The 24,767-nt window shown below is 37.9% G+C and overlaps 3 protein-coding genes across 7 annotated transcripts in view; 2 read left to right on the top strand and 1 right to left on the bottom strand.

Moving 5' to 3' along the window:
* The window catches only part of Art3 (ADP-ribosyltransferase 3 (inactive)), a 148,574-nt gene extending 141,195 nt beyond the window's left edge, over positions 1–7,379 (bottom strand). For 2 of the 3 annotated variants that reach the window (XM_013073358.3, XM_087215856.1), the window contains exon 1: positions 7,233–7,379. The gene's annotated coding sequence lies outside the window, so the exon portion shown is untranslated. The remainder of the gene's footprint in view (positions 1–7,232) is intronic. The other variant, XM_087215848.1, reaches the window with a different exon arrangement.
* Cxcl10 (C-X-C motif chemokine ligand 10) lies at positions 406–2,823 on the top strand. The gene is made up of 4 exons (XM_004848040.4): positions 406–533; positions 1,018–1,144; positions 1,377–1,466; positions 1,943–2,823. The coding sequence occupies exons 1-4, from the start codon at positions 476–478 to the stop codon at positions 1,956–1,958; spliced, it is 291 nt and encodes a 96-aa protein (XP_004848097.1). The 5' UTR covers positions 406–475; the 3' UTR covers positions 1,959–2,823.
* Positions 6,846–23,029, top strand: Cxcl9 (C-X-C motif chemokine ligand 9). Of its 3 annotated transcripts, none has more exons than XM_004848038.3 (5): positions 6,846–7,018; positions 16,423–16,545; positions 18,009–18,135; positions 19,590–19,674; positions 20,661–23,029. In XM_004848038.3, exons 1-5 carry the CDS (start codon positions 6,889–6,891, stop codon positions 20,763–20,765), a joined length of 570 nt encoding a protein of 189 aa, XP_004848095.1. In that variant the 5' UTR covers positions 6,846–6,888; the 3' UTR covers positions 20,766–23,029. The 3 variants fall into 3 exon arrangements, with proteins under 3 accessions (XP_004848095.1, XP_087071984.1, XP_087071983.1); XM_087215858.1 differs by having other exon boundaries at positions 6,884–7,018; positions 10,599–16,545; XM_087215857.1 differs by lacking the exon at positions 6,846–7,018 and adding an exon at positions 7,452–7,600 and having other exon boundaries at positions 10,599–16,545.
* The last annotated feature ends 1,738 nt before the right edge of the window (positions 23,030–24,767 follow it).

Here is a 24,767-nt window from a genome sequence, read left to right as displayed (position 1 = left end):
TTTACTGCTGCAAGTAAGATGGATGCAAAGCACAACATTAGGATGTACTATTTAAAAACTGTTAGGAGTCTGACAAAGATTAACTTAATATTTTACAGGAAGTGAAACATAAGAATTAAAGTTCCATTTACAAATTATTATGCATATAATAAAGTTCTGATTTTCAAGAAAAAGTTCACATTTCAGAAAGTGAAACTCAACTCACTCTCATTGAAAAAAAGGGAGGAGAGGGAAATTCCTAACTTGGAAGTCACAATAAATACAAATAATACATTTGATTTTGCAACACGGGACTGCCCCAAAGAATAGCCAGCAGATTTTGCTGAGTTGACTGTCACATTATCCAATCCGAGATAGGGAGGGAAAGTACTTTTACATATAAATGCTGCATTCTAGCCCCACATTTTCTAAGACACTTCTCAACTGCTGAGACACATTCTGAGTCTACCATAGGGGAATCTCCAATCTCAGCACCATGAGCCACACCATTCTTATTTTCTGCCTCATCTTTCTGACCTTGAGTGGGATTCAAGGTAAGGAACATCAAAGGATATTTAACTTATAAAATCAGAAATCAGGACTGGATATAAATTCTAAAAATACTGATAATATATTTGCAAGTTTCATTGTGTGCCTATAAACAGGTAAATGATCAGAGATTCCTTCTGCTAATACAAATAAAGTTAGAAAAACAAGCAGAATAAATGCAAGAGGGAAAGATGAGGGAAAGAAGAGAGAAACAAGGAAAAATGGAGAAAAATGTAAAGGAATAAAAGAAGCTACGACACAGATACTTTCTTACCTAAGTTAACTTAATTGATTACAAGTTGTAATTCCCTTCTTCCACAAATTGACTATTTAATCACCCAGAACTGTGTTATAATAGGATACATTCCTCCTCAGATTAAGTGACTATATGACAATATAAGGATATTGGTTCTACTAAATACTACCTAATCCACATCTAATGCCTAAAATGAAATTCTGTCTTAACTTTCCCTGTTTCCTTTCCTGCAGGAATACCTCTTTCCAGAACTATACGCTGTACCTGCATTGAGACTAGTACTCAATCTGTTAATCCAAGGTTCTTAAAGAAACTTGAAATTATCCCTGCAAGTCAATCTTGTCCACGTGTTGAGATCATGTGAGTAAAATCTCATTTAATGATCACTTCCCTGGTTATAATAACATATTAAACATGTGATGATAATCATAAAAGATCAGTTGAAGGGTTTGTGATGACATAAAAAGTAATGTATACCAAAAGAAAATGGAGAAAGTAAAACTTAAAATGTCTGACTTTAGAACTATATATTCCATCTGTTTTGCTGGCCCACCACTGTTTTAAATATTTTTACTTCAATTTACTTCCATAGTGCCACAATGAAAAAGAACAGGGAGAAGAGATGTCTGAATCCAGAATCTAAGGCCATCAAGAATTTATTGAAAGCAGTTAGAAAAGAAAGGTAAGTTTGCTGTTGTTTGCAGAAGGGCTTTTCAGGAAATGGCAATCTTGTGAAGTTTGAAATATGGCTTTGCTGTAAGATCACTGGCTTAAAGGTTGCCACCATGCCCTTTCCTACCTCATTTACATATATACTGAGGTGTCATTTTGTGTGGTACCTAAAGTTACCCTGATTACCTGTCTAGAAGTTAACCATATGATCATATTATGATCATATACTAATATTATTAGATTTCTTCAATCTTAAGGCAAGCTATAACTGTCCAAGAAAAACTGCCAAATTTCTCCCAAGCCCTTTCTGTCCTAAAAACAAGGAGCCCCTATAATCCACAATGACTTCTTGTAGCAGCAGGAACCTCACCAAACTCTTTACCTGAAACTTTTTGGGCTGTCTATGAACTCAGTATGTTAAGCAAAACCCAAAATGAAGCTAGAGTCTGAGTATCATGCTTCTATATGCCTTTTCTCTTCTTACAGGTCTAAAAGATCTTAAAACCTGAGAGAAGTAAAATCATTGCAGTGCTGATAAGGATGGATCAGTGAGGCTGCCTGTCCCATTACTTCCCTACAGAGTCTATGTCAAACCCTCAGTGGCCCTAATTTGTAGTTCTTCTAAAAGGTGACCACTCACCAAATTAGCTGTTAGTACTCTTGTGGGAATGTGGATGCGTCATCACTTGACCTAATAATATCTCTGGTAATAGTGTTACTAGTTCTATTACTAATAGTAATAGCACTAATAACTAGTATTAACTCTTCCCTGGCACTCTACTGTAAGCTTTGCCAAAGTGATACATTCTCAGCAAATGTGCCAAATCCTAGCACTGATACTGACACTTTCCTCACCTTTCCTATTTTCTAAGGGTTCTTAAGGAATCTTTTACTTCTGGATTTATCAGAGTTCTTTGACTCTCAAGTAACTAAAAGGTGTATAATCAGGGGAACTGTTTGCATCTGTTCTTTTAAGAACAATCTTTACTTCATAGACTTCTACTACCATCCTCCCGAGGACCCACACTCTTCAGTGATTATATACAAAGAATTCCAAATACCTACAGAAAGCTAAATATGTCTGAAAATGTGTCTGTAAATACTATTTAATGAAAGAATGTACAAAGTAGAATTTTTAGATGTTTCTTGTATTTTTAAGTGTATATGGACTAACTTGGGTAATTAAGAACAATGAATAATTGGAGAAATTTTAAAATCTAAATGTATGTTTTACACATTATGTAAGACAAATGTGCTGAATGGTTTTCAAAATAAAAATGATGTGCTGTCCTGGAAATATTAGAAATGATTATCTAACTGTTGAGAGACAAAAAAGATAATAAAGTAATTATAACTAAGATAAAGTGTCACATGGGTCACTTGACATCTTATTTCCTAAGAAGCTTAGATTGTACAATCCTTGGCCTGGAGAAGTTGGGATAGGTACCAGTAGTGGACATAAGTGTTTCAATTTAGTCCCCTGAAAGGCTTATCATCTAAGATTTCTATATGACTGATATGCCATAAGATAACTTGGTCTGAGATTCAAACTCCTATAAGCATGTGGCGGTTTTCTGGTACCAGGGATCAAACTGAGGACCCTGCGATTGTGAGGCAGACAGCAGTACCACCAGGCTAAATCCCCGGCCCTGCAAGGTGTTTTTTTAATAAGCAAGTTTTTGTGACCCATCTGCACCTGAATATTCTACTGCAGTGATGCTGAATCTTTTAAAGCTTTCAATGATAACAAATAGCCCATTGCAGCATGCATGCCATAGGTTCACCACCACTGTTCTACAGGAATTTCAAATTCCAAAATATCTTAAAGTAATTCCCTTCTCTACTAGACCTGTTCCTACTCCCTAGTCTATGTCCTAGTTTAACTGCACCAGCATACACTCAATTCCCCAAACCAAAAACCTATGAGTAATTCTACATTATTTCTATTCTCACCTCCCACATCCAATTAGTTATTAAGGAGGTATTTGTAGTACATTTAGTTGATAAATTGCTAGCATCTAGAATACATATAGAAGTCCCATGGATAAAAAAAAAAAAAAGACAAGATAACTAGTTGAAAAATGTGAAATGGAAATGTGTAAAAAATTCACAGGAGAAAAAACACAAATTCTAAACATGAAAAGACAAACAGTCTCATTTGAAATAAAGGAAATACATATTCATATCACTATAGGATACCATTTAACACTAACGCATTGATAAGAAATTTTAACCTGGGTAATACACTGTCAGCAAGAAAGCAAAGCAAAGAGGATGTACTTCCACTGCTAGTGAAAGAAAAATAGTTATAACTACTTTCAAAAACAGTTTGACATTATCTTATAAAGTTGCACACATATACATTTCCTATACCCCAGTAATTCTACTGCTATGTATATACCATAGATAAATTCCTTTATCTGTGACACAGGACATGTATAAGGACACTTTGGCAGCTTTCTTTTCCAGCACTGTTTATAGTTAACAAAAAACTAAAACAATGCAAGTGTCCATAAGAGAATAATGAGGGTATATTTATTCAACGAAATATCACACAACAGTGAAAATAAGTGAGCTATAACTATACATATCAACATGAATATCAAAATTTTGCACAAAGAAGCATTTCATAGGAAAGTCATGCAGCATAATTCCATTTCTGTAAAGTTTTAAGCCAGGAAAATTGAACATTTTATTTAGGATATGGAGAAAACAAAAGAAGAAACCCAAAAGAATAACTAACATTAAAATTCAGTATGATATTGGGTAGATGAGAGTGTATTCATTAACCTGTACCTACATATTTTATTTTTTAACATATGCTCTATATTAAAAAGGCAAAGCAGCCAGGTGTGGTGGTGAATGCCTGTAATCCCAGTACTCTGGAAGGCTGAAGCAGGAGGATCACAGTTCAAGCTCAGCCGGGACAACTTAGGGAGACCCTGTCTCAAAATTAAAAAATAAAAATAAAAAGGGCTGGGATGTAGCTCAGGATGAAGGCCTTGGGATCAATCTCCCAGTATAAAAACAAAGAAGGAAGGCAGGAAGGCAGGCAGGGAGGCAGGCAGGCAGGACAGCCAGCCAGCTAGAACATTACAATTATGAGACATTTTCATTAATATCAAGAGAATTCACGTAGCAAAATGGAAAAATAATTATCACATTCTGGAACAAAGAAATACTGTGCAGTGACAGAATTTCTCCTTTTTGCCTTCTCATGTTCCTTTTCTTCTTGACCTCCTAAATTAGTTGTAGCATGCACCATTTCACCTGGCATGAAGAAAGGAATGCTGCCCCCCCCACCCACCCGCAGTACCAGGGATCGAACTCAGGAACTTGTGCTTGCCAGGCAGGCGCGGGGCCACTGAGCTATATTCCCAGCCCAGAAAGTACAATCTTAATAAATAAAAGCACTGTTGTATGGCTGAAATACTACAAACTCAAATGCACATTACCGAGAATAAACAGACTTGAAGTATGAAGAGCCATTTAAAAAATATATAAACTAAATAGACACCAGGAAATGTTTATATAAAATATAATTTAATAGGTATTGTTCAATGACAACATTAGATGTACATACAGCCATATGTGTGCACATAGACATAAATCTCTGCGTTTCAGTCCCTTGGTTAAAAATCCCTGGATGTCTCCTAATCTAGAAATTTACAAGATCCTTCATCCTCCTCAAATGAGTCTAGCCTCATTTCCCACCACTCCTTCATTATCATTCAACTAAATGCAGGACTACACTTTCTATTCTCTACACTAATTGGATCTTTACTATGTGTAGCATTAATCCGCATTCAAAATACAGGATCAAACTTTTTATCACTATCACCCTTCACCTTTGCCAAAGTACTTACAGTTTCTGAAATTCAACATACATTCTCATGCCTCCTGCTCAGAATACATTTCAAACTTCAACTATTTCTCCCTTTCAGATCTAATTCAAACAGCTGTATTAGAACCCACTGGCCAACGTTGTAGACTTCTCTGCACTTCCACTTTGTACAATCCTTTAAAATAGTATTTTCTACTACAGTAATTAATTTATATGCTGTTTTCCCCCACTAAACTGTGAGCTCTTTGAGGGAATAAATTATTGTTCATATTTGTGTCTTCAATGTCTAGAACCATAGTAAGAAAAGGTTGATGAATGGATTAAAATGAATGGCAAACAGTCAATACGTTTCAAGAATCTGAATTCCTTTCTTGCAGAGTTAAACAATTTTACAGTAAATCACTTAAAAATGACTATTTTTAAAATAAAACTTTCTTCTCCCTGTTCAAAATCATTTTTCTTCAGGTTAGACAGCAGCTTCTTAACAACTATAATCACACATCATCAGACTGTAAACTGACTTGTCAAAAATCATAGAAGAGCCAGGGATTTAGCTCAGTGGTTCTGACACCTGCCTCGCAAGCAAAAGGTCCCGAGTTCAATCCCCAGTACCAAAAAAAAAGAAGAAAAATGATGTGCCATGTATTTAGCTCAGTGTCATTGTGCTTGCCTCCCAAGCGCAAGGTCCTGAGTTCAATCCCCGGCACCGTAAAAAAAAAAAAAAAAGTGCTACTGACAACTTTTAGCTAAGCTGTCCTTGAAATGATATCTTGACATTCTTGCTCACCATTATTTGGTCACAAATATAACCCAGTGCTCAAACTTTACATTAGAAATATAAACCAAAAAGCCAGACAGTAAGAGTAAGGAAGAATTTGTTCTTTTTTTTTTGGTGCCGGATATCGAACTCAGATCCTTCTGCTTGCGCAGCAGGCGGCAAAACCACTGAGCCAAATCCCCGGCCACAAGGAAGAATTTGTTCTTAATGACCTGAAATGCACAGAGGATACAAAATCCCACAAAACTACGTTTTGCTTGCAGCTAGCTTACCATATTATAACATTTTGGATGGAAAGAATGGATCTTCAAATTGGGGGGGGGGGTCTAAATTGACTTTCAAGAAATAAACCTTTTTCAAGTAAGCATCCTTTAATAGCAGCAATAGCTACCAAAAGGAGGGGAAGTCCACAGTACGAGAAATTAAAACAGGCCTAGAGGTTTCAATATGAGAGAAACTTCCCCTCTCACAAGTTAAAGGAAGCCTCTTATTTTCACTGTGACAGAATCAGTCACACTGTACCTATTTAAACAGATCACACTGATTCCATAACCAAAAAGATGTTAGGGGGAGGCCGGACAACACATGTTAAAACTGAGAACTGGCAACTGGAGTATAGTTACATCACTATTCAGTTCCTCTACACGCAGAACTGGAATTTTTCAAGGCCAAAGAGGTTAAAACTCTTGTCCAAAGGAGAAGTAATAAGTGACTGTTATTTCAACAGTCCTGACAATCCTTGGCTGCTTTCCCAGTACAGTCATAAACGGCCAGGTTTCTGTTTCTCCTAAAACCCCTGAGTATCCATAAATGCAGCCTCAACGGGATTTTCTCCTTCCTCAGGCCCAAGCAGAAGCTGCCTGTCCTTGTCGCAGGAACCGCTCCGACTCTACAGGCCTCCAGTTCCCAGGCCAGGCCAGGCCACGCCACGCACTAAGAGGTGAAGCTCGCTGTAGCCGCCCCTCCCCACTGACCGGGTGCCTGCCTTCTCGTCCTCACCATGCCCTGGCCCGGACACCCCCCCTCTGTGCCCCGCGGCCCTGTACCCTGTGGCCTCGTGCCCCTCTCTCACCCCACCCCCACCCCTCTTGGGTCAGGAACCTGTATGGCTGTTGTGGGGACACAGAGAAGGAGCCCCTGAGCCCAAAAGCTACCTCTCCCTCCCGCGAGGAGTCTTTCAACCGTCAGGGTCAGCGTGGGCAGCAGCACTCTCAGCCGGGACACTGCAGAAAGGACGAGCTTTGGGAGAAGGTTCTGGAAAACTTGTTGGCTGCGCACGCAATTATGCACGCACTCGAAGTGAGCACGCTGCCCCAGAAGCGGCTGTCTTTCGCTCCTAGGCCCTGGAGGAGCCGGAGCAATGAATCTGACATGAGCCCTGATTCACTGGTGAGCGCGATTTTAATGCGCAGTTCTGGTGCCAGCTTTCTAAAGCCTTCCTCCAGAACTAGTGCTGTGTTCGCATATGGACCTTGATGGGCCTACCTTCTCCAGTGGGGTGATTCTAATCAGAGCATTCCAGGTAAAAATGTCACCACAGTTTTCTTTCCAAAGATTTCCATAACATTCTATTTAGGCATTAATAATTCATATTAAAACCAACTGAACAAATGTGCACCATGTCAGGTTAAGTGGCATGCATGTGCAATTTCAGCTCCTTGTGAGGCTGAGGCAAGAAGATCCCAAATTCAAGGCCAGCCTGGGCAACTTAGACTGTGTCTCAGAAAATAAAAAGGGATGGGAATATAGCTCAGTGGTATAGCACTTGCCTATCATGCAGAAAGTCCTAGGTTCAGTCCCCTGTATCCCCAATCCCAAAAACACTTTGTCATGTCTCTTGATAAAATAAAAGCAAATGTTAAGTTAGAATAATACTCACCGCTCATAGAGACAGCTTAACAGTTGCTCTATACATTTGGACTTAAACTTACCCTCTTTTACTTACACTAAAAACCATGCCTTTGGCCTAATATAGAAAGAAATATAACTAAGCCCCTTCTAGAGTATACTGTATAGATGCACAAAGTTTGCAAAATTAAGAATACATGGGTTTAATACAGAGTGGCCAGTGAGGACTCTTTTATATAAAATACATTATATATAGTCTTAAACATATAAATGATCAAAATTTTGATATTTGTTCTTTGTATTCTATACAGTTATATCATTTAAAATCTATGTCTATTGGCTTTAAAATTTGGGGGGGAGGGGTACCGGGCATGGAACTCAGGACCTTGTGCTTGCAAAGCAGGTGCTGGAACCACAGAGCTAAACCCTGGCCCTAAAACATTTTATTATATAAGTGAGATACACTTATTGTGATATGTTTTTTGTGTGTTTGGGGTTTTTGTTTGTTCATTTTTTTGTTTTTTTGAGACAGGGCCTCACTATGTAATCCAGGCTGGTCTTAAACTCTGAGTGATCCTCCTGCCTCAGCCTCCAAAGTACTGGGATTACAGGCGTGTGCCACCACACCTGGCTCCCATTGTGATTATTAAAACTGGTTCCTGAGTTTGTAAGAGATCCAAAGCTATTCTTTGATTTTTGTCAATACTGTTGACCTGTATAAGACCTGATAAGGAATTCTAAATTTCACCTTAAAAGCAAAAAGCTCAATTGATTTATAAAAGGCTTGTGTAATACATAAAAATTTCTATAAAGCTATAGTGCTCGTTCTTGCTGACTTTTCTGTATGTTGAGTACATTTGTTTGTTTGTTTTTTGGTACCAGGGATTGAACTTGGGTCCTTATGCTTGTGAGGCAGGCAGCAGAATCACTGAGCTAAATCCCTGGCCCAGTTGGGTACGTTTGTGTTTGCCAAATATGCAAGCCTTCTTCTAAAGTACAGAGCCTGGAAAGGACACTTTGCCATATTGGTGCCTCTCCCAAACCAAAATTATTTATAATGATACTTTTTCAAGTCTATGTTTATGGATTTCTAATTGTACTATTACACATGCCTAAACACTATCCATTCCAAACAGTGCCATGCTGATAATCAAAAGGATTGCATATTAGTTACCTAATATATATGTGAACAAGAGATCCTACTAGTTCTGATATAATGTCAGTCGTGATTTTTATCTTAAAATGCTATATAAAATATATAGATTATCTCATCAATTACTAAACTCATCAAAATTCTAACCTGGCTTTTCTAAATCTTTTGTCATTCATAGTTCTTACTGTTCTCTGGAGCATTTACAGTCAAATTCATGGAAAAAATTCTAACAAGTACTACCAACAAATTGTCTCTTGCTCTGATTATCTTCAGTAAAAACTGATATAACAAAAATCTTGGTTCAAAACTGTTAACAAGTTAATTTTGCTTTGGTTAGTTTTATTTTATATTTTCCTTAAAACTTTGTAACTGGCTTCTCAAAATTCTTCAAAGTGAAAATAACAAAGAGATCTAATCCAATGTCTTGAAATGTTATCACCTACACAACGGGTAAAATTAAACAATGGACACCAAGTAAACTTGGCCTAAGAGTTACTCCTTGTAAACCCCTTTTTGCCCAAATGTGGCTAAAAGGGCCCATGACACTAGCTTTAAATTGTCAAACCTGTCCTCATCAGTGTGGGACCAAATAAGACCTTAACAACCAGAACAGCATTCCAGCCAAAGGGCCAATGAAAACAATGGTTGAGCAGTGCTGCCTTCTGAGAAAAACTCTAATAAAGATGAGGGGAAGCATGACATGAGGGGAAAATGTAAGGAAAAGCATGACAGTTGGTCTTAAGAGAGTCACTTGAGCCAGGCCTCCAAAAGGTAGATAGAACCAAGAGGTGGTAAGGAAGGGTTCTCACCTGCAAGTGCCTGATAGGAATCCTCACAAAGGACTCGGCCAGAATCATGTTAGTCCTGAGTCAAAGGAAGTATAGCTTAACAGATCTGCCAGTAAAAATTCAGATCTTAAAATGTCCACAGCTAATAAGACCAGCCACACTTTAAGTAAAAGGGGCCTCTGGATGCCATTATATTGCTACTCATTTTTGGCTCCTGTCTATTCATCCGCCTTGTCGAGTTTGTGTCTTCAAGGATCCAGAAAATTCATCTCCAAATGGTGGCCAGATGAGGATTCTGGTCTGTTTCTGAGAAATTTGTTGGTCCTTTACCCTTTGACCAAGCCACTCAATGGTTTCACACTCAAACTTCATACGAGGTGTACAGCCCTCGATAGATCAACAAACTTAAGTGCCCCTAACAATATCTCCATTCTGCTCAGAGCAGTTATGGAAGTAAACACTTTGTCCCTTGTCAATGATTTATGTTTTGCTGATTTGTCAGCGAGTGATGTCATATCCACTGGCAGCAAAAGAGTTAAAATCCTCAGCAGCAAAACTCTCCCATTAAAGCAACACATACTAACACATACTAAACAGTCATAAGATGATATACTAACACTGACCAAAACCAGCATAAGCCAAAAGTAAATTTTTCTCTCAGTAAGAAGGAGTCTCCTGTGAGGCCAAAGCAAATCACTTTGCCATTTTGCAACTTTTTTTTTTTTTTCCAGAACCAGGGATCGAACTCAGGACCTTATGCTTTCCAGGCAGGCACAGTGCCACTGAGCTATATCCCCGGCAATTTTGCAGCTTCAATATAAAACTTTAGATAAAATGCAGGTGTTCCTGGAAGATTACCAAGGAACAAGATGCCCTGAAAAAATGCATTTCTGAGATAAGTACATTTGCTAACAATCTTTCCCACAACTTCAGTCCTTTATATTAAAAAAATAATAATAATAACCCAACCTCTTATCGTGATGGCACAATTCCTGTCTTAGAAACTCACCCACTGCCCCTCTTGACAGTGTACTGTGATCTTAGTAAGCTTGCTTTTCTATATTCCTTGATTGTTGGTAAATTCTTTTGCCACCTGGATCACCAGTCCTCCATACACCATCTTGCACAGCAATGTGGCACAAAATGCTGATATCTCTTCTAACCTTATTCTATAGCATATGTTCTGAAAGGGGGGTTATTGCTCCAAGAGGACAAACATTGGTTCTTAGAAGGCTAAAAACATCTTAGATATTACAATGAGTACTGGCCTACTAAAGTTCAACTCTAGTCAACAAGAACTATTAGTTTTTAATCTCTCTCCTTAGGAAGAAGTTTAATTTAGATTTTCGTTCATTTAAATATGTTTCCCTTAAGGAAGGGGAGTATGTAATGAAAAAATGGTTTAAGAACATTGTGTAGGTGATTTTTTTTGTTCGTTTGTTTGTTTTTTGTTTTTTTTGAGACAGGGTCTCACTATGTAGCTCAGGCTGGCCTCAGACTCACTGTGTAATCTGGGCTGGCCTCAAACTCATGGCGATCCTCCTGCCTTGGCTGCCCGAGTGCTGGGATTACAGGTGTGTGCCACCATTCCCGGCTGTTTTAGGTGATTCTTATTTTATTCCAGAAATATTTTTACTAAATTTCTGGTAAACCTCAAGTTGCAGTGTTGCCTGTATAACTGAAGACTCTCCAGAGTTAGATAAAATTCAAGAGTTAAACCAATCAATCTAGAAAGGAGAAGGTGCAAATTGGAAAGGACCCACTACTGGTGGAGGAGAGGGAAGAAAATAATAATTTATATGTTAATTGTTTATTTTTCCAGTGGTGTTCCTTTAGGATAACTTTTGAAAGGAGAATACAGAAGCTACTTCATTGAAACCTCATTTTTGGAAGTCTCTATAATGAGTGGAAAATGAAAACAAAGGCCTATCTATAGCATAGTATATATAGTCAATGTATAGAACAATAAAAGGTCTATTGTAGTCTTTATTCCAATATATTCAAGAATTATGTTGAAACTTCCTGAACATACTAAACCAAACTAAAGTCAGACCCCTCAGGTTTCATGGGGGGCGGGGGGAAGAATGAGTTTGAGCTGCTGGTATATCGCAGTCTTAGACCAAAGAATATTTCCAATACTTATTTTTCTATTATTATTTAGCTCTTGGTCAGATCATTTTAATACTTTTATTATCTTCAAACAATATTTCTATTCAGCCTTAAAATATTAAATAACTATAGCACTAAGTCCTTTTAAACTCATTTATTTTTATTTGTTCAAATTATTTTTTCTTAGATTCTGTTTTGAGAAGGGTGATTTTTCTTTTGGGTCTTCTACCCTGTTTTTCCTCCCACTCTTATTCTGTTCTCATGAGTAATATTCTCTGAGGGAAACTGGGTATGATTTCTAAATATTGTTATCTCATTAACCTTGGCTTTAACTTCTGCTGCTGGAAGAATTCTGAATAGCCAGAGAAAATGTAATATCTACTTTAAATATTTTTAATTATTTGCTATTGAATTTTTACTTTTGGAAAATGTCAGGCCTCTTTTTTATGCCCTAGAAAATGAGCATAAATGCACTATTTCTCATCCTTCCTAGCTACACCAGTAGTATCAGAGACACTGAATGACACATTGAAACATTGGGAAAAGCAAGCCGGAACACTTGTGTTTTATGCAAAATACACTAAATCTCATGCTATAGATGGCTGACCTCCATGATAGAAGTTTAGGTGAAACTGTGATAGCCACAGGATTCTTCTTCATTTTCTTAATATTTTGTGTTTCAAAAAATCAAATTATTTATTGGGTGACAGTATGACAGGAACTTAAAAGCTGCTTTTGCTAAAAAGCACTGACTCTCCACTTGGGCCTGCAGATTCGCAATGAGTAACTAGAAGTAGGATAAAACTTATCATCTCTGCTTTCATTTTATGTATCTTCTTTTATATCTTTAATTTGTATCTAGCTTTAAACTTTGAGTCAGATTTCTTGCTTGGCACATAGGCATGTTAATCATTTAAGAAGTTTCTGTCTTAAAACTGAGATTTAGCCCTAAATTTACCTAACGTTATCTCATTTCCTCTTCAAGACTGAGGACACCAAGATAAGAGTAATTGAAGTGCTCTCAAGATATGCAGCTTTTACAACATCTTGTTCCAGACCACACAGAGTGGCACCTAGAAGTCTCCAGTCACTGTCCTAAACCTGTAGTCATCTTGGATTCCAGGAACAAGAGAGCTTGTGCATACAAATCACCTCATTATGAGATCATCCACCCCCCTAGGGGGAGCAATTATTCCTTAACAGGAATGGAGGATAACCTGTACCCCAAGCGGGAGTAATCATGTCATGGGAACGAGATTCCCCCTTAAATGATAAGGATTTCTGCAGAGCCACAACTAGATAATCATCAGCTAGAACCTAGCCCACCCAGGGCCTTGCCCCATAAAAGCTGGTCCCTGTGCTTTGTTAACAGGCCAGTCTGACTTTCTCCATCAGAGCTGTTCTCCCTCAGCTCTTTCCTCCACTGGAAGTCCTTTCCCCATTTTCTCTTCATTCTCAATTAAAAGCTTCATCCATGTTCTCATACTTCTTAGCCTGGTTTTCTATTATCACTGGCTCAAAGGGCCCCACATAAGGTATCAACAGTATTTTCCTAATCACACTATGTTAGTTCTATCAATTCAAATAGGTCATTCAAAATAATCTCAGGAAAGGAAGTATTTTCCAGGCAAAACTCATGTATTTGTGATGTTTGAAAATCAACTTTCTTTCCTAAATAAAAGCTTTTACATTTCTTTTTTTTATGGTACTGGGGATCAAATTCGGGACCTTGCGCTTTTGAGGCAGGTGCCGGAACCACTAAGCTAAGTCCCCAGCCCAGCTTTTACATTTTTAAGCATTGTTCCTGAAGACTTAAGTTAGGAATTATCTCCAGTTCATTCAAAAATTGCTTATTAGGGTAGACCTGGTGGCTCATGCCTGTCATTTCCACTACTTGGGAAACTGAGATGAGAGGATCAAAAGTTTGAGGCCAACTTGGGCAATTTATCTGTCTCAAGATAGAAAATAAAAAAGGTTTGTCTTTCTTTATGGCAGAGTAGTACTCCATCGTGTGTAAATACCATATTTTCCTTATCTATTCATCCCTTGATAGACATATAAGCTGCTTCCAAGATTTAGCTATTATAAATTGTGCTGCTGTAAACATAGGTATGCACATATCACTATAATGTATCTTTAACTCTTTCAGGAAAGGAAATTGCTGGGTCAAATAGAATTTCTAGCTTTAGTTTTTAAGGAATCTCCATACTGATTTCCATAGTGATTGTACTAGTTTTCACTCCCACCAAGAATGTAAAAGGGCTCCTTTTTCCATACAGCCTCACCAACATTTGTTATTACAGTATTTGATTTCTTGAAGGTGAAATCATACTGTTGTTTTAATCTGCATCTTTCTAATAGCCAGCAATCCTGAGCATTTCTTCATCAGTCATCTGTAGGAAAATGGATGCACCTTAAGATCATAATGTTAAGTGAAATAAATCAGACACACAAGCTTAAATATTATATGGTTTCTCTTATATGAGAACCCTGAATTATAAATAAATAGGAAAATAAAAGATAGAAGTAGGGAGACTGATCTTTCTTAGATGGGAAGGGGATCAAGAGAAGGGGACCTCCCTTAAGGGAGGAGGAGATAGAGAAGAGAAAGGAAATGAAAAAAGGAATTAAGATGTATTATATACATGTACAAGTGCCACACAAGAAATGTAAACATTATGTACTGCAAACATGTACTGATAAAAATAAATAAAATAAAAAGGGCTGGGAATATAGCTCTGTGGTAAAGTTCCCCTGAGTTTAATTCCCAATACTGAAAAAAAAAAATGTTTCCTATTTGGAAATTTGGAACTAGTGCCATTTTTACTCTATATGTTATATGATAGTAAAAACAACAACAACAAAAACAAACAACCACCTTTAATTCCTTGAAGATATTCCAGTACTTTTTACTTTTCTATAACAAGGCCCTCACTTTGAGTTCTTTTTTCTGCTTTTCCTCAGAGATGACAAAACCAGTATTAGCGTGTAAACAAACCTGTCTTTCTCAGCTTCAGTTACTTAGCTGTATCAATTTTGTCCATATTCCTCTTGTGTATTTTGGAGTAGGAACACAAGTTCATTCCACCTTTGAGGCTTGGAAAAGTGGCTGCTACAACACTAAAGTGAAGACCAAGAGGGACTGAGGAGGAAATCAGAGTCAGGGAAGGTTGTAGGCTCACTGAGGGACCTAGACTCTGCCCAGACTAGCCACCCAGCCAACACTCTTCTGCAGTCATGGAACCTCCAGTCTTTAGCTGGTAAACCAGAATAGCGATATTATTTCTTCCCCTGACACTACTTATAGCCATGTGACTATGTTCTGTTACAGGACAGGTAATGGAAAGTGATGGGTACAACTTCTAAGATGGGTCAGCATACAAGTGCCGGTCCACTGTGTTAACTTTACATTGCTGTGACAGAAAGCCTGAGCAAAACAATTTAAAGAAAGAAAAGTTTATTTTGGCTTATAATTTCAGAGGTTTTGGTCCATAGTGAGTAGGCTCCATTGCTTTTGGTCCTGTGGTGAGCCAGAAACATCATGGCAGAAGGGCATGGCAGAGGAAAGCCACTCACCTCATGGCAGCTGAGAAGGGAGGAGGGGCTAGGGACAAAGTATAGTCCCCAAAGGCATGCTCTCCCTCGCCCCCCTTAAACCAGGCCCCTCCTAGGTTTCCATCACCTCCCAAGAATGTAATCAGATTAGGAAACCATCAATAGATTAGCTCACTGTTGAATTGAGAGCCTTTTCATGATCCAGTCACCTTTCAAATCCCCGTGTCTGAGCACATGAGCTTTCTGGGGGCCTTTTTAGATCCAAAACATAATGTCCATCCACCTCTGTCAGAGGGAAATAAGCTTCTATCTCACCCTCTGTTAATTTGAATTTTTTGCACACAACTGGACTTTATGCTACTTGATCTAAGAATTTAAAAAATAAACTGTAGCACCAATGACAAAAAGGAACTTACCACTAGTAGAAAATACTTGGTCCCCAACACTTGGTCCCCAAAGAAACTAAAGTGCTTTAAGTCGAAGGGTGGTTAATACAAGATAAATGTAGCCATTTATTATTCACAAAGGTATGCTATAAATAATAAAGGAGTTACTTACCTGGACTTCAGTATTATCCACCTGGAAACCACATTTCCAGCCCTTGTTGCATAATAGTATTTTCATCATGTCTTTCACCCAGGTGAGCAGCTATGTGTTTGTAAAGGCTGCCAGAGCTGTTGGTTTCACATCCCTTACTATAAAGCACCCATTTATATGAAATGGAAATAGAACATGCAGAAACTCCCTTGGATCTGAGAATAGGGTTTCCCCCAGGAAAATCAAGTTTGTGGTTAGTTTAGCTAGATCAGCTAAGGATAGCAGCCAATCGGGGTTTGGGAGGGAAATGGATTTCCTAAATAAATATGACCCCTAAGAGCATTTTCTCTAAAGATTTACTCAGGCTTGAAATTCAGCGTAGGAGTGACTTTGTAGAAATTCCTTCCACCACCATGAAGAGACATGGTTTTCCTTTCCTCTTCTGCATCACCTTCCTGGTTCTGTTTGAAGTTCAAGGTAAGGGGTTTTGAATTATACTGTTAGTGAAGTCAGATGTATGAATCACTATGAAAATCTCTTGGTTTGCCAGATAACATTGAATGTTCTGTATACATTAGAAAGGAAAGTTACTCATAGGAGCACATTGGTGGTTGATTATCCAAAGGTCATAATTTGGGGCTGCCAAACAAAAGTCTTCTCAGTCTAGGTGTGTGAGTTCCTAGTAAGTGTTCAGTAAATGTTTGAGCATTTATAATGGAAAACCCTCTCCCAGGTCAAAAGAATTTCTGCATGTTTTATTTTCATTTCACACAAATGGATGGTTTTATAGTAAAGGATGTGAAACCAGCATCACTGGCAGCTGATAATGAAAAACTATCTCCTAAATTATTTTTGTCATTGATGTTGTTTCTTGATACATATGTCTATGGTTAACTGAATGAGAATCCAGGAATCAGAGAGGTTATCCCTAATCTATTTACTGACTACTTATGTTACCTTGGGCAAATAACTTTTCTAGAACTCAGCTTCCTCATCTGTAAAGTAGAAATTTTTAGTTCATGTGTTTCATATTCCTGGTATGGTGGGACATGCTTGTAATCTTAGCACCTTAGGGAAACTGAGACAGTAGAATCACAAGTTTGAGGCCAGCCTAGGCAACTCAAAATAAAAAATTTTTTTTTAAAAGGGCTGGGAATACAACTCAATGTGAGGCTCTGGGTTCAGTCCTCAGTACCAAAAAAACAAAACAAAACAAAACAGTGGCATAGTAAGCACTGAGTAAATACATACTGAATGAAAGTAAAAATTAAACTATGTAGGTAACATATTCTAAAGAATTTTCAATAGTTTAAAGCACTATTGAAAATTTTGGGCAGTGGGGAGGAGAGATGGATGGAAGTGGTAATTTGTTGTAAGTCGAACTTTCTATCCAAACCTACAGGAATTCCATTCCACTAAGGTCAAGTAAAAATGTATCTGGGAGTTGCTTAAGAAACTTGTCCACATAGCACACATAAATTATGTACCAGTGTGTCTAATGTGTACTGGGAATTTGTTAAGTATTGTAAAAGTCCTTTTCCTCCAAAAGAGAATGGGGGGGGAGGGTAGCTGAGAACATCTTTGGACTCAGAAAAAACTGAGCTGAAGCCCTATTCCTGACCCGTAAAGCTGTGTATCTTCTTTACTTAACATCTCTAAACCTTAGCTTTCTTATCTACAAAATGGATATAATGCCCACTTTAAAAGTTTGTGGTGATGATTTACAAACACTTAGTAAATGATAGGAAAAACCATGATTAAGTCAAATGTATCTTTTGGGGGGGGGGGTACCAGGGATTGAACTCAGGACCTTGTACTTGTAAGGCAGGCGCGGTGCCACTGAGCTAAATCCCCAGCCCTCAAATGTATCATTTTGATGGATCACTACAATTGAAACAGTGACCTGAATGCATGTATTCTACTCTTTCTCTTTCTCACAGGCACCCTGATAATGAAGAGCAGAAGATGCTCCTGCATCAACACCAGCACTGAGACAATCACCCTCAAATCCTTAAAAGACCTTAAAAAATTTGCCCCAACCCCTTCCTGTGAGAAAACAGAAATCATGTAAGTAATGACTCAAACCTATGTGGCATGTGACATATTGGGAGGGACATTAAATTTCCTGTGAATACTACCCTCTAGGTACTTGCCCATGCAGACACTTAAATTCCACATGATTAGCCCCTCCACAAACCTGGTCTGCTCCTTTTATTTATTTTCTTCTCCTAAAAATTACATTTCTGGTAGAGATTAGGAACCAAAGATAATGTACTACTTAAATAATATTATTTTCATTGTAGAAAATGTTTGTCTTTCAAGAACAAAGAAAATTACATTTATTTGAAGCTAATTAAGATTGCAATTCAGGAAAAGACAGATTCAAGCAGTCTTGAAAATAGACTCCTAGAAAATGTTTAATGCAGGTAGCTGAACAGAAGAAAATAAAAATCACTTATAACTCTATCATCCAGTGATAAATACAATTAATCCTTTGGTATATGGTCTTTCAAAGTTCCCTCATTTGCTTTGTATGTATGTATTTTTATATTTTATACATGCACACATAAAACCATACCCTACATACAGTAGTCCCTATTTATCTGCTGATTTACTTTCCTAGGTTTCAGTTACATACAGTCAAACATAGTCTAAAAACATTAATGGAAAATTCCAGAAATAAAAAATTTATGTATTTTAAATAATTTTATTATAGTATATTGCTATAATTGTTTTGTTTTAGTATTTATTGTTAATTACTTACTGTGCCTAAATTATAATCAAACTTTATCATGGGTAAGCACGTAAATACAAAACAGCCTATATAGGGTTTGGTACCACCCAAGGTTTCAGGCATCTGCAGAATGTCTTGAAATGCATCACCCATCAATAAGGGAGACTCCCCTACAGTCTTGTAATCTGCTTTTTTTTCTTAACACTATAATTATGAACATTTTGTCATGTCATTAAATCTCTAATAATGTCATTTTTTTCTAATGTGGTCTTGTGTCTGTATGGTGGGGATTGAACACAGACATGTGAACAATCTCTATCACTGAACTATACCTCCAGCCCTAATAATCTGATTTTAGTGGTCAAATTTAATGGCCAATGACTGTGCCATAATTTATATGATCAATGTCTGTTGTTAGAAATGTAGGTTATTTCCAAATTTTTGCAATTGTCAAACCATTACTGTGGCACTCTCGTCTTTAATTCTTTCCCACTGAACACCTTTTTAGGGATTAGAATTGCTTGAGTAAAGGATATTTTAATATTAGGTATCTTTGATACCTTATTATCTTCAGACTGCACACTCTTATTTCAGACTGTACCGAGAAATTAGTGAAAAAATTGTGAAATTATTCAACCCATTAACCTTGTCTTAGGAAAACATTTTATTATATTTTAAGTAGTTTGATTAGAAAATTCATCAAATTCATGCTTATTTTCATTATTTCTACAAAACTGTATTAAATTAGTAATGGAAAAAAGAAATCTCATTGCTGTTTCTTTGGCAGTGCCACAAAGAGGAATGGGAATCAAATATGTCTAAACCCAGATTCAGCAAAAGTGAAGGAACTGATGAAACAGTGGGAGAAGCAGGTTGGTGAAAGGGGGAACAAAATTTTCTTCCTGCTAGAAATAAACTTTGGGAGACAAAGAATATATGTAGCTCCATTAAAGATATATTTTCATCCTTTTACATTGTATTTAACAGAATGTTAAACACTGAAGATACAAAAGTAATAAGATGTAAACTGTTCCTTCTGTAGCAGATATTCTTTAACAATATATAGCCCTTGTGATACAATGGGAGAAATATAAAATAAAGGCATATATATGACTCTTGAAGATGATATAAGAAGGAGTAATTAACCTTGTTAGGGGAGAGCAGCAGGTAAAAAGAGTTAAGGAAGACTTCTCATATTTGATTTGGATCTTAAGAGATGTGTAAATCACCAGGAGGATATATGTAAATCACCAGGATGAGAGGAAGCAGGAACAAAAGAGGAGAATTATGAGAGAGCTTACCGTGTTCAGAGAGCCTCAAATAATATGGTAGGAGTTTAAGTGGAAAAAGGAAGGGAATGAAGTGGGAAAGCAGACCAAGACCAAGTAGGAAGATCCTGCATGAGATGCTAAGGATCTGGGGTTTGAGGAGGACCATACACTATGTGGTGGGGAGCTTGGGTTCAGGAGCTGGATGGACTGCCTCTTCACAAGTGAAAAGTAGGTAATTATAGCACGAACCTCAGAGGGTTACAGTCAGTCAGGGCAGATGGGTGGTAAGCAGGGTTGGCGTGAGAACAGTAAAAAACCAGAATAGCGCAAGGACCTGAGTTCGATCCCCGGTACCAAAAAAAACACCAAAAAACCAGAATAGACAAAAGAAAAGCATTTCAAAGATGGTTGGTTCCTCCTCAGTATGAGCAAAATAGAAAATCAAAAGGCGCCCCTATGAGAGAAAAGCAACTTTAAGCTACTTTTGAGAATAAAGAAAAATCACAATCAGGGAGTTCAAATATAATGTAAAGAGGAAAACATTGTATGACTCAGAAACAATGCCCTTTCCCCCCTTTTTCTTACAGGTCAGCCAAAAGAAAAAGCAAAAGAAAGGGAAAAAAAATCAAAACAGCAAGAAAACTGTAAAAGTTAAAAGATCCCAAGCTCCTCATCAAAAGAAGACTGCATAGGAGTCCAGTTTGCCAACAAAATTTGTTTTTAATTTAAATTTAAATTTAATTTAATTTAAAATTTGTTTTTAGTACCAAAATAATTCTAAGAAGGAATGGCCTCCAATAACATGAGCTTGTCAATTTGACTAGAAAATGTAAAGCACTGTTATGAAATTGTAATTAAAGCTGAAAAGTTGATTTTAAAATTCAAATATTAAGAATTGTGGAGGCAATAGCTGTTTCTGTTCTTCTACCACTGACCAACTGAATTTCATCACAAGCTTAGTAAGACCAACATCTGGACAAATATTCACGCAAACATCCCACACACAACAGCTGCCTGGACTTCCAGGGCCTCAGCCTGCAGCCTCCAGAGAGGATTCTGAGGTCCATGTCATCGAGCCCCTGCCTGTCTGCATACTAGTAAGCCAAGCAGCTTGGAACTGAGCTGGATCTCACCAAACTGTGGTGGCTGTCAGTGTCTACACTTGAGTCAGCCTTCAGACCTCACACACAGGGTGTCCCAGGGATCCACGCTGGTTGTTTCTGGGGATCTGCCCTTGGACATCACCAGTGTTTGGCCTTGGAAATCTTCTCTCAGGATTTTGAGGTGATGTGGCTCCACCTTGTCTGCCCTCACTGGCCACACTGTTTCTCATTGTTCCCTTGTGCTTCAGTCAAGCAAGTTCTTCCCCATCCTGCCACAGTTCCATGCTTGCCTCCCTTCTGCCACACGAGTCATGCACTCTCATTCCTGAGACTCATTCACCTGGCTTCACACCTTTTCCCTATCCACCCACAAGAATGCCTTCTCTCCACTTAGTTCCAGTGGTCTAGTCTTCAAGGCTAAGCTCAAGTTGTGATTCTTAAATAAACTTTTCCAGAATGCTGGGAGTGTGGCTTGGGGTTGGAGCACTTGCCTAACATGCACAATGCCCTGAGTTTGATCCCTGGCATTGCAAATAACTAAAAAAAAATTTTTTAAACCTTGTATATGCTCAGATCATCTTAAAATTCATATTTCCCTTCTGTTTAGTATGACATGAGTGACCATTTGTTATCTAGTTAGTGTATGTTTCTCTTTCTCACCAGACTCTCAGTTCCCTTGAAGGTAGGAGCCATAGTTTATTTCCCTGAATCTGCCATCAAGTCTAAAAAACTGGAACTCAGCTGTAGTTGTAATGGTTAGGAAGGCAATCAGAGTGTCTTCCCAGAGCATGCACTGGTTACTTCCTGGCTACTCTATGTTACCCCTAATAACCTCTTCTACTCATTTTCTGGCCACAGTCACTACAGGAATCAGGGATGATGCAACATCCTTGTGTTGTTATGACAGGAAGTTAACTTGGCTTCTCTAATAATAAGAAGCACATTTTTAGAACACTTGTGGCTATTCTGGACTGTTTTTTATAAAATATTCAAGACATCTGGAATCATATAATCTTACAAAGAAAAGGGTGTCGAGATTAGCTAGTGTCCAGCCTTTCTCCATTTAATACAAAAATTCCTTCAATACCATTCCTAACTCCAACTTTTTATGACTAATAAGATAGCCACCACGATCCTTTTTTTAAAAAAAAATAGTAGCAAGATTTTACATTTATTAAAGATAGGAAAAGAAAAATGCTCTGCAGAGAGAATTTGGGGCAGGTAACAGGAGGAAAAGAAGTATGTGCTACAGGAGAGAGTGGGCTACAGTGAGAGAACATAGTAGCCAAGATCTTTTTAAAAACTCATTTTAGGAAAATGTGAATTGTGATTATCAGTTACCACAGCAACCTGAATGAAGAAAAGAAATGATCAGTTCCAAGACCTGGGGGGATAGCAAACTCTGTGGAGGGATGTTTGGTGTGAGTTAACCCATATGGGCTTGGAAACTTCCTTAGAGAGGAGGTCCAGTGAATTGAGGAAGAGAGGAGTTCTTTGGCTAGAATTAAAACCTATACCTACTTTCCCAGATACTGTCCTTCCTCATACTGCAGATGATTCCAAGTGCTGCATACTGGTGACCCTACCCAAGCATCTTTAGACATGGAATTCTTCAGTTCCTTCCATGTAATTCTCTGAAAAAAAAAAAAATCTAAAAAAAGTTCCATAATTGGAGAGTCTGTGACCCAGTTATCTCGCATCTCACAGGAAAAGTGAACAATGTATAAATAATAACCAAAGGCTACATATTTTCACGAACTATCTATGATAAATATATTTATGCCCACATTATGATCATTTATCATTTACAGACACATATATACTCTAAGCAAATAATAAATAATTCGCATATATACTTTGTACTTTGAGACTTCTTTTTTGTTAAAAGATAGTGGTATCAATAAATAGAGATTTATCAGAAAACAAATCCTGGGTATTTTTTTGGATGTCTTGAACATATCCTTCCTCTATTGTATGCTTAATTGTATGTAATTCTCACATATCCTTTATTCATTGGCTTTTTAGCTTTTCTCTCATGAAACAGGAAAGCCCTTTAAAGGGCTTGTTGGGGGGCATACACACTTTTATGGAAAATGTGACAAATTTAGAATTGCATTTTATTAAAAATATTTAGAATTGGAATTGGACAGAGAATGTCAGCATGTACACTTGAGCTACTTGTGAGAGGCCAGACAAGTGTGATGTTCGGCAGATATCAGCTAATGGACATGAATTTTCACAAGAACCTTCACCTGAGAGGCAGCAGGATGCTGTAAAAAGAGCTAAGATTCTAGTTTCTGAGCTGCCTGGCCTAAGATCAGAAGCCCACTGCTGTTCAGCTGTGTCGCTTTGATTCAAGTATACTGCAACCTCACTGTGCCTCAGTCTTCTTATTCAGGACCAGGGAGAAGACAGGCTCAGCAGAGAGATCAGTGCTTAGAAAGTACCAGACCTCCCCTGACCACTCACCTGTGCTGCACCTTCCTCTGGATGGAGGGTGCCCCACTTCTCACAATCAGAGAAATGAGGCCCCAAACCTTCCTGACCAGTTCCTTGTTGTCTATGTCTTCATAATCACAGCTCAGGCCTAGACTACTCTCTTTTTTGGACTATCTCACCAGCCACCTAATTTCCCTGCTGCCTCCTTTTTTTTTTTTTTTTTTTTTCTCCACCTGTGAGAGCCAGAATGACCCTTATAAATAATAATTCCGAATACCACTAATCCTGCAATTCAGAGTTAAGACAAAACAGACACAGGCCCCAGGTGGCACCATCAGGGTCCCCCACAACTATCCTCTCACTCATTGAGCCTCAGCCTCACCTTCTGTCTGTCTCTCAGCACACTGAGTTCATCTCCTCCTCAGACCTTTGTGTATGCCATTCCCTGCTGTGCTGGGCTTGCTGTGTTCACTTGATTATACTGAGAACATTTTCTGGAATCTCTTTCCCTATGTGGTTCTTGGTTAGACCAGACAGGGAGGAACTTGTGTTAGGTTGGAAGGCAGAAGGGAAGGAAGATGATACCCATATGTGGTTAAGTACTGGTATAACATGTAGTCTATTTATAATAGGAGATAGGATTCCCTCCCCAGTCACAGAATCATTAAAGATCTTCCAAATACAATGTGATCACCCAGAGATCTGCTGTATAGCATAGAACTTATAGTCAATGATAATGTATTAGGTTCTTAAAATTTGTTGAAACAGTAGATGTGCTAAGTGTTCTTATACACAACAAAGGAATACAGGACAATTTTGGAGGTGATGGATATGTCTATTACCTTGATTGTGGCGATGGTTCCATGATCTATGTATACATTCAAACTCATCAAATTGCATACATTAAATATGTGCAGTTTGTTTCTCATTTACACCTCAATAGGGCTGTTGTTTAAAAAATTAAATACAAAAGAGAAAACACCAAAAAATATTTTTACCCTTTGAAGTTTCAAAAATGAACATATAAAATTAAAATTATTCAGTGGTACCAAAAAAAAAAAAGCCAGGAATAGTAGTGCACGCCTATACTTCCACCACCTGGGAGGCTGAGGTAGGAGGATCACCATGAGCTTAAGGCCAGCCTGGGCTACA

This window comes from Heterocephalus glaber, unplaced genomic scaffold (genome assembly GCF_053883595.1).
Source record: "Heterocephalus glaber isolate CG9 unplaced genomic scaffold, H.glaber_assembly_v1.0 deba00001454, whole genome shotgun sequence".
In the NCBI taxonomy this organism is placed as follows: domain Eukaryota; kingdom Metazoa; phylum Chordata; class Mammalia; order Rodentia; family Bathyergidae; genus Heterocephalus; species Heterocephalus glaber.
Note: the sequence above shows the minus strand (reverse complement) of the source record. Positions and strands in the feature narration are given on the sequence as shown.